Source organism: Bacillus rossius, chromosome 1, assembly GCF_032445375.1.
Source record: "Bacillus rossius redtenbacheri isolate Brsri chromosome 1, Brsri_v3, whole genome shotgun sequence".
Taxonomy (NCBI): Eukaryota; Metazoa; Arthropoda; class Insecta; order Phasmatodea; family Bacillidae; genus Bacillus; species Bacillus rossius.
In genome coordinates this window covers 31,326,013-31,340,172 of record NC_086330.1, presented here as the reverse complement: position 1 = coordinate 31,340,172, position 14,160 = coordinate 31,326,013, and the positions used below count along the sequence as shown (strand labels likewise).

General features: G+C 39.6%; 1 protein-coding gene across 13 annotated transcripts in view; it reads left to right on the top strand.

Moving 5' to 3' along the window:
* Nucleotides 1-14,160, top strand: part of LOC134533857 (hepatocyte nuclear factor 4-gamma) — a 103,411-nt gene that overhangs the window by 30,441 nt on the left and 58,810 nt on the right. For 2 of the 13 annotated variants that reach the window (XM_063371672.1, XM_063371623.1), the window contains exon 1: nucleotides 10,006-10,154. The exons of the other annotated variants lie outside the window; for them this stretch is intronic. In XM_063371672.1, the coding sequence (XP_063227742.1) occupies nucleotides 10,112-10,154 (43 nt within the window). In that variant the 5' untranslated portion in view covers nucleotides 10,006-10,111. Of the gene's footprint in view, nucleotides 1-10,005; nucleotides 10,155-14,160 lie in introns of those variants that run through there. 13 annotated transcript variants of the gene reach the window in all.

Here is a 14,160-nt window from a genome sequence, read left to right as displayed (position 1 = left end):
CCAGACGGCACGGCGTTTATTTGAGACAGTTTTGTTGGAAATTAAGACGTTCAGTTTTAGAGCCACAAATGTGTTACTGCGAACTGCAATGGCGTAACCAGCTTAGAATTTGATTTTGTAATATGGGTAGGAAAATGAGGGGGGGGGGGGGAGGGAGGTATTGAACGATTTTGGTTTTGGGTGGTATTAAAAACCTTCAAGTTAAACGAAGATTTCGAATTTAAAAAAATCACACATTCTATGATTTAAAAGACACCGTTAAAACCTGTACGATGGTTCGCACTTTAATTTTAAATTTAACAATAGAAAATATAAATGTGTTAAGAAAGCTTCTTACCTGCTTTATTGGAGAAAGTTCTTAAAGTGAATTGAAAAAAAGGGGTTGTCTGTAAAGTCGGTTTACGGACGATAATTTTACGTGATAACGTCATAAGAAAACATTTATGAAAAATTGCATACTTTTTAATTTTCAAATATTATTTACAGTTTTTGCAAATTTAATTTAAATAATTTGTTTAAATATAATCACGAACAATTAGTTGAAAATCCCGCCTTAACCTGTTTGTTAATATAGAAGATTTTCTCGCACGGTGGTTGGCCGGTTCTTACACGCTCGGCACAGGTGACAATGAGTCATGCTTTTTCGTGCGTGCAGCCGGCATTCATCGATTTATAAGACGTTATCACGTAAAAAAAAGCTCCTAAAAAATTATTCTAACGCAGTTCGGACGTCTTGAAAAGTCATTATCAAAACTATGATGTACTTAGGAGAAGGGGTTATAGGGATGACAGCCATCGACTCACTCACCCCTCCCACACGATCACCAAAGCCTGCCAGCTTGCTCTCTGGCCCATAATCAGTAGCCCATAAAGGATGAGGATGAATTAGACCGACCAACTTATGGTCTAAATTGCTTTTCAAAGTTGGTATCGCCTTTGAGCTGTACATCTTGTACAAAATTGTGGATGGTTGGTTATGTTAATTTAGTATAGCTACATTAAAAATACTGTCAAATCATTTTAATGCCGACGTTGCCCGAAGGCAGATATTCGGGCTTGATCGGGTCTGTGCAATACAGAATGTACATCGTAGGCTTCCCGTACATCTTTTAGGTATATTGAAATACATAGAGAAAGTTTGTAAGATGGAACACTAAGCGTCTGGATGACGTTTATTTGAACATATTCCTACAACCACCGCAAAACTAGTCACTGTTGTAAAGTTTGATTTAAAAAAAAGAGGTATAACAACATTGTCTGAATCATTTTACGACGTCAATTGCCTAACTTCGATTACACACTATCCAGAAAGCTCAATGTTTCATCTTAAATTCTCTCCCACTATATTATTTCCAATTAAGAAATTGTTTAGCTCCAAATCTAAAGGCGTATTCCAGCCCTTGGGAAGAACTGTAGTCAATAAGTCATGTAAGTAAGTTACAGTTCTTTTTTCGTGATGAACGTGCAGCTGAAATTTGTTTGTAGATGTCACTCACTCTGTACGCACCGCTCATCCCGAGTGCTGCAGGAGTTGGATGAAGAGACGAACAGAGGAGTTGCAATGTTTTTGGGGGTTGTTGAGGAGGAGGGTGTTATTTACCAGAGGGGGGAAAACACACCAACGGCTTATCTCAGCGTCCGCTGTTTTCCATCGGCGGGAGAAACCAATTAAAATCCGCCAAGACATCGACCGCGTCGCTTTTGGGGACAGACGACCTCACCGTTAGTCATGTTATCTTTAGCTTCCGGACGTAGATAAGCGAGTCTTTCAAGATTTGTTTCTTATAACTCTTTTTTTAAAACTGCAAATAAGTAGAATTAAAACAAAACTAGTTTAAATAAACATTAATACATAGTTCCTCTCTTCAGGTCCACTCATTGCATTATATATATGTATATAAGGATGAAATTTAAAAAAAATATATTACGTGCTTGTAGATTTTATGCGGGTTATTCCAAATTACGTTATTGAACATCCAACTATGATGATATGGAATGTATTTTTCAGTCACTTCTTTTGGCATAGTCATTGACGTAGTAATAATTTTTTTTAACTTCACTGAAATAAAGAAAATCTTGGAAAAAGTTATATGAGGTTTCATGCTAGATTTTTAAGAACGAACTTTCTTTTTTTCTTCGACACACCTGCTATTATTATTTGTAAAGTGGGATTTTTTTCGCAATAAAGTATCTTCAGCGGGAGGTAACTTATCTTTAGCAGTATGTAGTCTGCAATAAGAAAAAAAAATTCTTCATAAAATAATCCAGTCTGATTAAATTATTTTTTTATTGAGAAGAAAGATCATTGTTTTCAGTTCGAGTGGCTAAAGTAGTAGTAAATATTGTATCAGGAACAAAAATTGGAAACTGGTAAGAAATACGCTAGACAAGAGATGTCAGCGAACCTGGAGTGCACCTACTGTTTTTTTTTTTTTTTTTTTTTTAACAATACGTGTTTAAAGTGCGTGAGACCAGTCACAGTAGTGGCATCTAGCGGCGTGGAGTGGAAAATAGCTAGACAGCTTCGCCAAACGATAATAGGCCAGAGTTTCCCCACATTGTCCCGTTACGATATTCGGCGGTAGCAAAGGCATCATCTCGGCGCACGGGCGCACCTGCAGCGCGACTGTCGCCTGGCGCGGTAGGCTGACCCGCCGCGCTCACCTGTCGCGCCGTGTTGCAGCGCGCCTTGGACGGGAGAAGCAGCAGTGATATTCAACCCGCGGCCCGCCAGGTGACTCTTCCTTTTATGCGCAACATCCTTTGGCAGCAGTAAATTCCTGAATTTGTGACCACGGAGCTGCCATCTGTGGTGGGTGGCGTGAACCAAAGTTCACAAAGCCAAAGGGAAACTTTGTATAATTAAACGTTTAATGGATTTCAACCAGATGGGCAGTATTTTAATAAAATTCCCGATCGGAAATCAGGTCAAGTAGTATTTTTTCCAAGTCTTTTTCGCTTTTATTGGAGCCTTTGCATTATATAGTTTTAAATGTTGATTGTTCAAATCGAAATATTCAATAGTTGACGTAGTTGCTCCGGCAGCGAACTCCATTGGCGGGTGCGGAAAATAAGTTTTATTCGCGTCAATAAATGTAGTTGGAAACACAAATTTCTTATATGTATCAGGCTCGGTATTTTATTTTAAAGAATTCTGCGTTGAATTTCGTGTCCGAGTTTCGTATTTTACGTACATTTGCAACAAGAGAACACACGAATTTTCTCGTTACCGAGGTTAGATGTTATGCATCTCTGGAGAGTACTGAAGGAATAGCTCATCATTTTTTTTTTGCGGCTCGCGGACTCTGCATTTAGGGTGAAATTGTCAGTAAGCAACGGAAATGCAATGAAGTGCGCGCGCACCTCGGACGGAAGTTAGGCATGATGAAGTCTAATGCGCATGCGCGTTTCTTCTGCACACACGAGCCGAAGTCGTCCAGACAGTCGACCGCATGTGGCGACCTAAACCTGTACGTAGTCTCTTTCGTGAACATCGAGGGACGTATCAAGCCAATACGTGAGCCAAACAGATCTTCGTGATAGCGAAACTATCCTGGAATACATTTTATATTGACTTTTGACGTGACAACGTCTAATAAATCGATGAACGCCGGCTGCACGCACGAAAAAGGATGACTCATTGTCCCGTTACGCTCATTGTACGCTTGCGCCGCATCTATCTCTCTTCCACTCGATTGGAACAACCATCGATTTGACTTTTTCGAGGCACATTAAACTTGAAACACTCCCATTCGTTTCCTACTTTTCCTATCATCGTCCTATCCTTAACAGAATAACACAGATTGGAAGAAGTTAAATAGCAAACATGTGTAAAAGTTATAATTAAAATAATCTCTTCGTTAAAGTAATAAACATATTTGAATTGATGAGTGCAAATAAAAGTAAATGTATCAATTAAATTGTAGATTTCATTTCACTCCTTCTTTGTATCCATACAAAATAGTGATAATTCAATAAAAATGATTCAATTTTATTCATAAAAGTATGCAACAATTTCATCAATGTTTTGTTATGACGTTGTCACGTTAAACTATCGTCCGTAAACCGACTTTACAGACAACCAATTTTTTTTATCATTCGCGCATGCACCGAATATTTCCTAACAATTTTTATTAGCAGAAATGTTGCAAATCGTGGGTTGACTTATATTAACAAACCAAGAAATCCACGGATTGTTTTTTTTACTTTAAGCTAGGTCTCACTCAACGTGATGATTTAATATTCTTGTTATTTATATTAATTAAGGCTTATTACTGTAAAGATGCCACTATAGCTCACTTGAATTTTATGTTTCTTCTGAAGTTAGGTTACCCGATGTTTATTAAACAATACCTTTGAGCTGTAGAATGTCACACAAGTGATGATAATTATTAGAAAATGCTTAGTAAATTTTTGTTGAAAAAATATTTGTGAATGAACATAAAAATATAATAGAGTTATCGCGCAAAACTGACAATGATAGTTATGCCAAGAAAATGAAATAGCCTATTTTGGCGTGTAAGACCTGTCTCACGTATGGCGGTATCGTCGTTCTATCTTCCATAGATATTACTAACAATTTCGTACTTTGATAATTTAATTATGTATTAATATTTTAGACGTAAAAATTAAAAAAAATATATTTCTAGGTTCACGCTATAATGAGATATCAATGACTTTGTTTTTTTTTAAATAATAATGAACTACATTATTCTAAGCTCTTCCGTTTTGACAGATTCTCCAACAAAGAAATTCATGGAATGTTGGAACCAGACAAATAGGGCATGTATTATTGGTTGGATATTGTATCGATCAGCTGGGAGGCACCCTAGCTCGGATGTAATCGCGAAATAAGGGTACACGAACACACGAAGCTACTGTACTTAGATACTCTTGGTGACATCGCAAAATGTTGCTCTTTAAAACAGACGAGGAAAATGACATGCTAACATAAAGATTGTGATTCTCGTTATAAACAGCAACAGATCACAAAGAGCTAGTGGATGTGCTGAGATGATTCAAGGCAGAACTAAATTGGCTGCGATTACGTTAAGACGTGGAGTATGATAAACCTTCACGAGATAAAGAGCAGATAAAAAATACCCGCAAAAACACTTGCTGTGCAGATAAGGATTTGCAGATAATATTCCAGCCAACAATGCATTACATCCAAGGATGTAACCAGGCAAATTAAAACTGACTAACACGTGTTAAAAATTACATTTTCCCCCCTAATCACCATATAAAGCTTGAGTATGTTCAGTATCTCTGTTTTAACCCACGTCGTCTTGAAAAAAAAGTTAGTAGTTTTACGGCTCGTTTTCAAGCGCTATGTAAAAATAATTCATTTTAAGTTATTATTTTTGTTTTATTTAAATTCCTGCGTATGTTTACTATATAAGCTTTACAAATTACGTTTTGTAGTTAAATTTTGAGCTAGATATATTCTGTTGAAAAATACATACAACTTTACCTTTATAGACCCATTTCCGAAATATTTCTCCATAGAAATATGGAATCAGCAAAAAAATACAATTAGTTTGATGACGGTGGTCATAAATGGCGCACGAGCTCTTAAAGCGCGAGGACTTTAAGGGCGGTAATAGCTCGCGCATCAGGCGCCTCTTCGCCTCTACGCGCTAGGCACTGAGCAGATGTGCAGTCTTCACATCGACAATGCACTTCTACGAGACTTTAAGCGGTGACCATATAATTTCAAGGCGGAATTTCCTGTCCTGATCACAAGTCCGTAAAACCACACGATTATCCAATTTTTCAAAGTTTGTTAAAATGCTATTCGCAGTCAGACAGCTTTACGAAATCTTAAGCTGTTTGTAAATGTCAAGGCAGTGTAAACATTCAACGATATCCAAACAGTAAGATATAACACCGACGGAAAGAGCATTCGAATAGAAAACTTTACCGAAGCTCGCTGAAGAAGTTCTTTTGGAAGTTCTGAGAACGAAAAATCAAGCAGGGAAGACTTCAATTCGCAGTTGGCGGTAACTCGAACCATGTCGTCCCACAACACAGACCGTGGTCTGGCGGCAGGCAAACAGTTCGTTGCGTCTGTCGACACTCCCGCGATAACGGTATTTTTCAATTATAAAAAGTTTATAGTTAAATGACGATGAATCCTCACTGCTAAGATCCTGGGTGTGGTGATCCAACAGAGGTAAGATCAACGCAGGGTGGGGGATAGGGTTATAACCCCCCCCCCAACCCGAAGTTATGGAAAATTTTGCAGAATATAAGTAAAGACGGTGTTATGATACTGTGTGAGAAGCCACGTCGCCTATGGCTACTACTGTAGTCCCATATGTCAGTGTGTTAGTGACAATAGTAATTTTTTTTAATCCACGTGTTAATTTTTTTTCAATTTTGTTTATCAAACTCCTCCCTCCCCTTCCGAAAGAGTATCTGTATCCACCACTGGGTAAGGTGTTAGGGATTGTTTGTTTGCAATATTTGCCATGTAAGTAAATAAACTAAAGTCAAAATGAGTACCACACTCCCCACCCTACATCTTCAACCCTATTTACAATATGGATAACCTCCCCACTACAGTAAGTTTTGTTGACACCTGTCAATGGGACAAGAGCGTGGGGACCTAGGCCTTGTTTAAGAAATAAAATCCACATTATCGAGTTACGGATCCAAAGAATCACCTTACCTTGCAGTTAAAAGAATAATCTCTAATTAGTGCTTTACAACGCCTAGCTACAAAAACAATATCCCACGATGTTTTAATTACAGGGAATGAGGGATGTCATACATAGCAAAACAACCCGAATTTTTTTTTTTTTTTTTTTTTTTTTTTTTTTTTTTTTTTTTTTTTTTTTTTTTTTTTTTAGCCAAACGTGGATGCTAGCTTGAACTAGCTTTTGGTTTTAATCAAATTTAACGCTCATTTATTGCTGATGAGTTGCTTCATTATGGCATTTTAAAGATTCGTCTTAAGGCGAGTTCTTTTCAAAATACTGAACAATCAGCTAGATTTAGCCTCTATTGAGCTACGGTTTGTTTTGCTAACTAATAAATTGCAAGAGTAACTTCGACTGTACAACATACCCCCACTCCATGGACTAACTCCTCCCTCCCAGGTACCACCGCGGCGGTAGACGGATACTGCATGACAGGGTGACTCTCCGTTGGGGTTTGCCATATTCGTCCGTGGAATGTAGGCTGTAGCTGAGATAGCTATTACCTCTTTAAAGAATTGTATGAGAATGTTGGTGAAGATGCATTAATGGAGATTAGTCACAAAAAGTTACTTATTGCTAACGGAGTTGCACTCTATATATGTATATATAATGTACATATGTAGATATTCCAATGCTATTGCCAGCCTGGGATCAGCTTAGAGCCAAAACTGACCTGAATAAGGTGGTGTAAGACCCATATGATATCAATAGCTTAAAAAAAAGACTGAAAGCAGTGGAAGCTAAGTCTGCCCATGACGGTATAATACTAACAGAGTGAGTAAAGCTGGCATCACTGACGTAGAGTTATAATTGTTTGTTTGTATTTTTGCCTCGAGTCACGACTGCTTGAGCCAGTCTTAGTTTTTAACATGGGAAGAAAAAATAATTCTCGAAATGAAAACGTGTTCTTCTAGCTCTTCAAGTTCACAAACTAGGAGCCTTTACCGTTAGAACAAATATCTGGACTTTGAAGCTGGACACGGACTCAACGATATATATATATATATATATATATATATATATATGTATATGTATATATACATACACACACACACACACACACACACACACACACACACACCTGACGCTACGTGAAAATCTCAAAGTCAACTAAATGAGGTTATCCTTCACAGATCTACATTAGTGTTTGGTTTTGTATTTATTCGGTGTTTTTTTGTTGTGTTGATTGGTGTTTTTGTATTGGGTTAGTGTATTGTCAGATTATTGTTTTTGTATTGTGTTTAATTTATGTTTTTGTCTCGTGCCTACTATTTAAGGCTTCTCAGATGTTGGTAGCCGTGTGACAGATTCAAATAACAAATGAATAAACTGTGTATGTGTGGAAATGTACCGAGCGACTTGTAACCTCACTGGACTTCTGTTCCCCGCGCTCGGCACTCGAAGCTTTGTCATCGCCTTTGGTAAATACTTCTTACGCCACAGTTTGTCGGAAATATCTTATCGCAGCCTTCGATTATCTACAGCCTGATTTAAACTGCTTTTGTCAAGAGGCAAGTCCGTCTGTAACGGATAAATGGGGAATTGACTATCATCTTCAAATCCTGGTTCGTGCTTTGTGGAAATAGCTTCCTTCGCATTAGCATAGAAACTACGAAAATAATAAGAAAAAAATTATCTGCAGGCAGTTAACTTCACAAGCATGAACACAATTAAAATGTTTTTTTTTTTTTATGTATTCTTTTGGTAGTCTGTGTACACAAATACATACATTAAAGTGACCCCCCCCCCCCCCCAGAAATCAAACGTACTCTAACAAGCTCATAAAGTGTAGTTTAAAAACTACAATATGCTAACGAAAGTTACGGTGGAATTAGATGCCTGTACGGAAGAAAAAAAAAATTGCTTTGGCACAAAAGTAGTGCATCACACGATGTTCATTACAACATGAAAATGTTTGAAATTTGGTTCAACGTGTCAGTATGTTAGTTGAAAGAGTGACTGTCAACCAAATGTATGTACTGGAAGGGTTCAGATGGAGCATGAGCTAGCGAATGTGAGGCCAAAACAAACCAGGCTTTTACCTGGCTACAGCGATAGGACAATGTTTCTTCCCCAATATGATGGTGGTCATAATATATTTGCAAATACAAAAAAAAAACAAAAAAAAAACAAAACAAGAATAACGGGTTTCAAATATGGCGCGGTCAACTGAATGCCCTTCTCGGCTTGTCTTTCATCGTCCAATAACCCGGCTTTTAGCATATCCCCCACGGTGTTAACCTACGAACAGTTGTTCCAATCACCATGCATCAGCGCACATCCAGTCATGTTACGTTCAGGTGGATCTCGCCCGTGGTCTGTGGAGGACGAACACTTCCTGCGCCGACGTCGCACGGCACGAGTCGTGGACTTTTGGTAAATCTTGAGTGGTTTGTAAATGGGGCGTTAACACGTGGAGCTCTGCAAGCAGTTCGCGGCGGCCACGCGTGCGATACAGCATGGACCCCGCGCGGAGCCGCTTTCTGTCCGACTGCGTGCGCCGTGGAAACTGTTTTATATAGCAATAGTGTTCTGTGGAAATGATCGGGTCATTACCACAACGCCGAACGTACAATAACGCCGAATGCCAAATTGACCGCAACGCCGACAGCTAGAAAACTGCTGTGTACCACAACGCCGAAATACAGTAACGCCGAAAAATGTTGCTGCGGAGAGGATGGGGGGGGGGGGGGGGGGGGGGGTCGCACAGGAGCAAAATGAAAAACAACTAAATGAATTTGTGTGCTAACATTACCTAACCTAACCTTTGTAACAGTCCTGCAAGGACATTTTTCGGCGTTAATGTATTTCAGCGTTGTGGTACACAGCAGTTTTCTAGCTGTCGGCGTTGAAGTTAATTTGGCATTCGGCGTTATGGTTTTCGGCGTTGTGGTTTTCGGCGTTATTGTACGTTCGGCGTTCTGGTATTTCGGCGTTGTGGTGCGTCCCCGAAATGATCGATGCTCGACGACGCGAATCGTTATTCACGCTTATTAACCATCATCAGGGGTGTACCGTGTGTTGCAAGGCGCCGATGGCGGGGCAGGAAGCGACTTGAACCCCGCACGTCGCAGCGCGCCGTCTCCTGGCGGATCCTAACTCCACGGCACCACTGCCCTTGTGCTTGTTCCGAGAAACGTCAAACCCGAGACGAGTCGTTACCTGACGCAGAACCCGGCCTTCAGTTAGTTCGTGTTGCGTCCCCGGGAGGGAGGGGGTGGGGTGGGGTGTCCACCGCGTGGCGACGCGTCGCATCCAGCCCACCCCTTCCCTCCCCGCCGCCGGGCCCGCGGCGCAGATAACCCCTGGTTGGCCGGCGGTAGTCCTCGCCCCGCCGCCGCCCGGGGAGCAGCCTCGCGTGACGTCACCCTCCCGCTCCCGGTGCTCAGCTGTCGCTCGCGCCGGCCATGAAGCTCCACGAGAACTACTACCAGTTCTTCTGCGCCGGCGGTGAGTGGTTTCTCCGCCGGCGGCGTGCAGTGGCGTAGCCAGGATTTGTGTATGGGGGGTGTTAAGAAGCATGGACTCCCCCCCCCCCCCCCCCGTATTGAAGCGGGTGGTCCGGGGGTCCTCCCCCGGGAAAAATTGGATTTTAAGGTGTAAAATAGTGCTAGTTTAGCAGTTTTTGGTACTTAAATTTAAATATTGTAATGGTAAAAATTTTATTAATTTTAATATGAAATTTGTTTGAGTTATGAATAAGAAATTAATTAAAGATTTGATGCTAAGGGGGGGGGGGGTTTGAACCCCTAAAACCCCCCCTAGCTACGCCCCTGGTGGCGTGTCGTCAAGAACAAAATGAGGCGTGAAAGGAAAAGTAGGATTAATCTAAAGTCAAATCTACGTTTAGGCCTCGCGCCTCTTTACGCGAAAGAAAATTCGTAAATAAGTCATACAAATACTAAACTGACACTTTGTAAACCGATGCACTATTCGTTATTGTGTTGTTGTTAATGTTATAGGTAATGCAGTAAAAAAAAATGGAACTTAAATTATAGGAAGTTATGAAAGGAGAGATAGGCCCGCCATAGTTCTGCATATTATATTGGCATTATGAGATAGCTAGTCTCAGCCCTTGGGATTGGTGGAGGAGTCATGTGAGCCTTAAGCCAAGAAGTTTGGAGACCCTGGAAAAGAGTCGTGTGTCCAAAACTATATTTATTCAGAATATGTCTCTTCGTCCAATGCAAAACTAACTTGAATTGTTTGTTTTTTACTGTTGTTTAATCGCGGCAGTGATCCAGATATTATACAATTTGACTGTTAATGTGGGGTACTGTTAAAATCTGGTGGCATATCATCCATTTGTGACGTGAGTGGCAAAAATGTTGCTACGTTGGATTATTATTATTATTATTATTATTTTGTTGAATCGCGCACGAAACGTATTTTGGAATTTGTGTTTGTTTGTTTTTTTGCGCTTTATTGTTATGTAGTCATTTGTTTTGTTAGTTGGAAGTCAACTAGAAAAAAAATTGGCGGCTTTGAATTCTAATCTGAGGTTCGAATCTAACTTCTCCCGTCTCCTATCGACGTTTTTTTGGATCTGCCTCCGGTTGCCACGTGTGTGCGACAAACTGCGGCCACGCGCTTGTTTGGAAACACCGGTGTTCCATTTGTTCCGTGTTTGCTGAGTTTGCTCTGCGTTTTGTCACGAGAAAATCTCTAGCTTCAAAAAGTATATTTAAATTATGAGTTAAAAAATTTAGCTGTAATGATGAATTAGTAAGTAAATATTGCTCAAATTATTCGTTTCGGAGAAATATCATATATAAACCATTTTTTTTTCATTAGCCATTTTTATAAACATGATTACATCCAATGATCTAGAAACGTTATGATTTATTTCTGTCGCCCTTATGCTACATAGTCAGCCCAGTTGACTAATCCTTTGTCTAAAATCACCATTAGTCATGTCAGTTCGAGGTGCATTTCACGCAGATTTCCATTACTTAATGGATGGTTGCATTCAAGTATTATTTTAGTAAAAAAAAAAAAAACAATTTTAGACTGGGTAATTGTAACTGTACTATTTTAAATGGAAATTATTTTCAAAACCAGTTAAATTACCTTTAAAAAATTGACTTAATGGCAACTAACTGTATGCGTGTATAAGCACACTGTTAAAATCCGACTCATGAAGGTAAAGTTTAAGTGGTGAGGTTCATACGGTTTTGAATTTTCGGTAATAGCGATATCTGTACCTACATATGTATTTAAAATTTTGTTAAGTGTTCTGTAGTGAAGTTTAATTTTACTATTAATATTATCTTATTTATGTTATTACAACTTTCTTTCTTGAAGGAGAGGGGGATGGATTCTTAATATTTTCCCTACTTTTGACCTATATAGGTAAAACTACCTATTTTCAGTTCCAGGAAAATCTCTGAAAAGCTCTGTCAATCAGTCCAGGGGTCTAAAAATGAATTTTTAAACTGAAAAATCACTTTTAACATCATTAATTAAAAAAAAACACATTGCTTTGTTTGAAGTTTCAATATATTTTGAAAGTTTTTATTTTTTATTTTGAAATGCATTTTTAGTTTACAAATTTTCAGGTAGTGCAAATGTTCTATAACTCAAGTGCAAACATTACATTGTTACAGTAAATTTTGACAGTTTTGTAACATAACTCTTGACAGCTCTAAGAAAGAGGGCTTTAGTTTTAGCAGACAGGGGGTGTAACGTGAGATTGAAGGGAAACAGCGCTCATAGAGCTCTTGCCAAGTATATCTACCGAGCATGCACATCAATTTGGTATTTTTATTTACCTCTATATTTAAGTAATCTTTGCTTGCATGCCTACATCTGCTATTTGTGTTTAAAAAAAGATTTAAGAATTTACTGTTAAGCGGGAAAGAGGGAAGAGCAAAATAACTTATTTGTTTCGAAAGTGTTTGATGTAACAACAACGGGCCCATCAACTTGTATGCACACGCAGTTGACGTCAGTAGCGAACTATATCAAAGGTAAGGGTCTCGCCTTTCTGGCCACACACACGGTGTGCAGAGCTTCAGAATAAACCTCGCTATTTGAAAACTGCTCAAAAATATCTTAGCCATGTCTGTTTACGAAAACCATTTAAGACTACGCTGAGGGTGGATGAGTATTTCGGTTTCCGGATTTCGTTTCTAAACTGTATTTGTAGAAGGGTGAAATGGGCTAAAAACACGCGTTTTCAGATATGTTTATTTTAAGACATGAAACGCCCAGTACATATTCTTGAAAGTACCCAAGGGTCTCGCATTACACCTTCTTCATTTCTCCGCCATATAATGTTACGGTCACCGCTCAGATCTCATAGTCGCTCTTGTCAGGGCCGGCGCGTCCATACAGGCGAACTAGGCAACCGCCTAGGGCGCCAAGTAGCTGGGGGCGGCGCAGCACGACACATAACAGCTCATATAATATGTTTAACGATTATTGAAACTAGATGAAAATAGATTTTTGTAACATTTTGGAATGTTTATATTGATATAAGTAATTATATTTAAAGTCCACGGTGACCTGTTTATGATTTGTAATAAGTAAAAAAAGTAAAAAAAAAAAAAAAAAACACAAGCCTGCTTACATTTGATTGTTGACAAAATCTTAGGCTTACGTGATGTATTTTGAGACAAGGAAAATTTGTTTGGGGTGTCCGGTGGTGGGGGGGGGGGGGGGGGGGGGGGGGCAGGCGCACTAAGGTTTTTCGCCTAGGGCGCCAATTTACCTTGCACCGGCCCTGGCTCTTGTGCACGACGAGAAGACTGCGCTCCAGTTCAGAGCCTTGCGCTTGCAGGCGATACAGCGCTGGAAGCACCAGCGAGCGTCGCACTTATCGTCCAGGGGTGACGAAAGACTGCCATACTGGAAAACTACCATAATGACAGTATTCCACCTGGCCTCTTCGAAAAATGCGGAAAAGTACCATAACGGAAAACTGCCATAACGATAAGGAATTCTGCCATATTTTCTTATACTCCATGGAATGAGTACAGCAGCATTGCTCTCGAAGTAGTGTTTAGAATACTCGGTAGGTAGCGCTGTCAACCCTCTAACTGTGTCTCAGGTTAACTTTAAAGCATACAGATAACGCTTCTGGCGGTGATTTTCTGTAGTTCGTCATAAATCAACTCAACAGATCGCGCACTAGTAGAAACAAATATTTCCAAAAATGGGTTATAGGAAGCAGCACTGTATACTGATAAACACGATCTTAAAATAAAAAATGGTAGTTTTCCATTATGGCACTATTCCTCCTGTTTTGACGGGGGGCGACGCACAGTGGGACCAAATCCGAATTCCCTGGCCAAAAGTCAAAAGGGTTTGACAGTTGGCGCGATTTATCGTACTCGAGGGTTTTCGGGGTCGCTGAGTTCAAATCCATTGTTGTTACATCAAAATTCGAAATATTTACTTCGAAATTACTTCGAAAACGGCGAAAATGTGCCTTTGACGCATAAAACGGTGTATT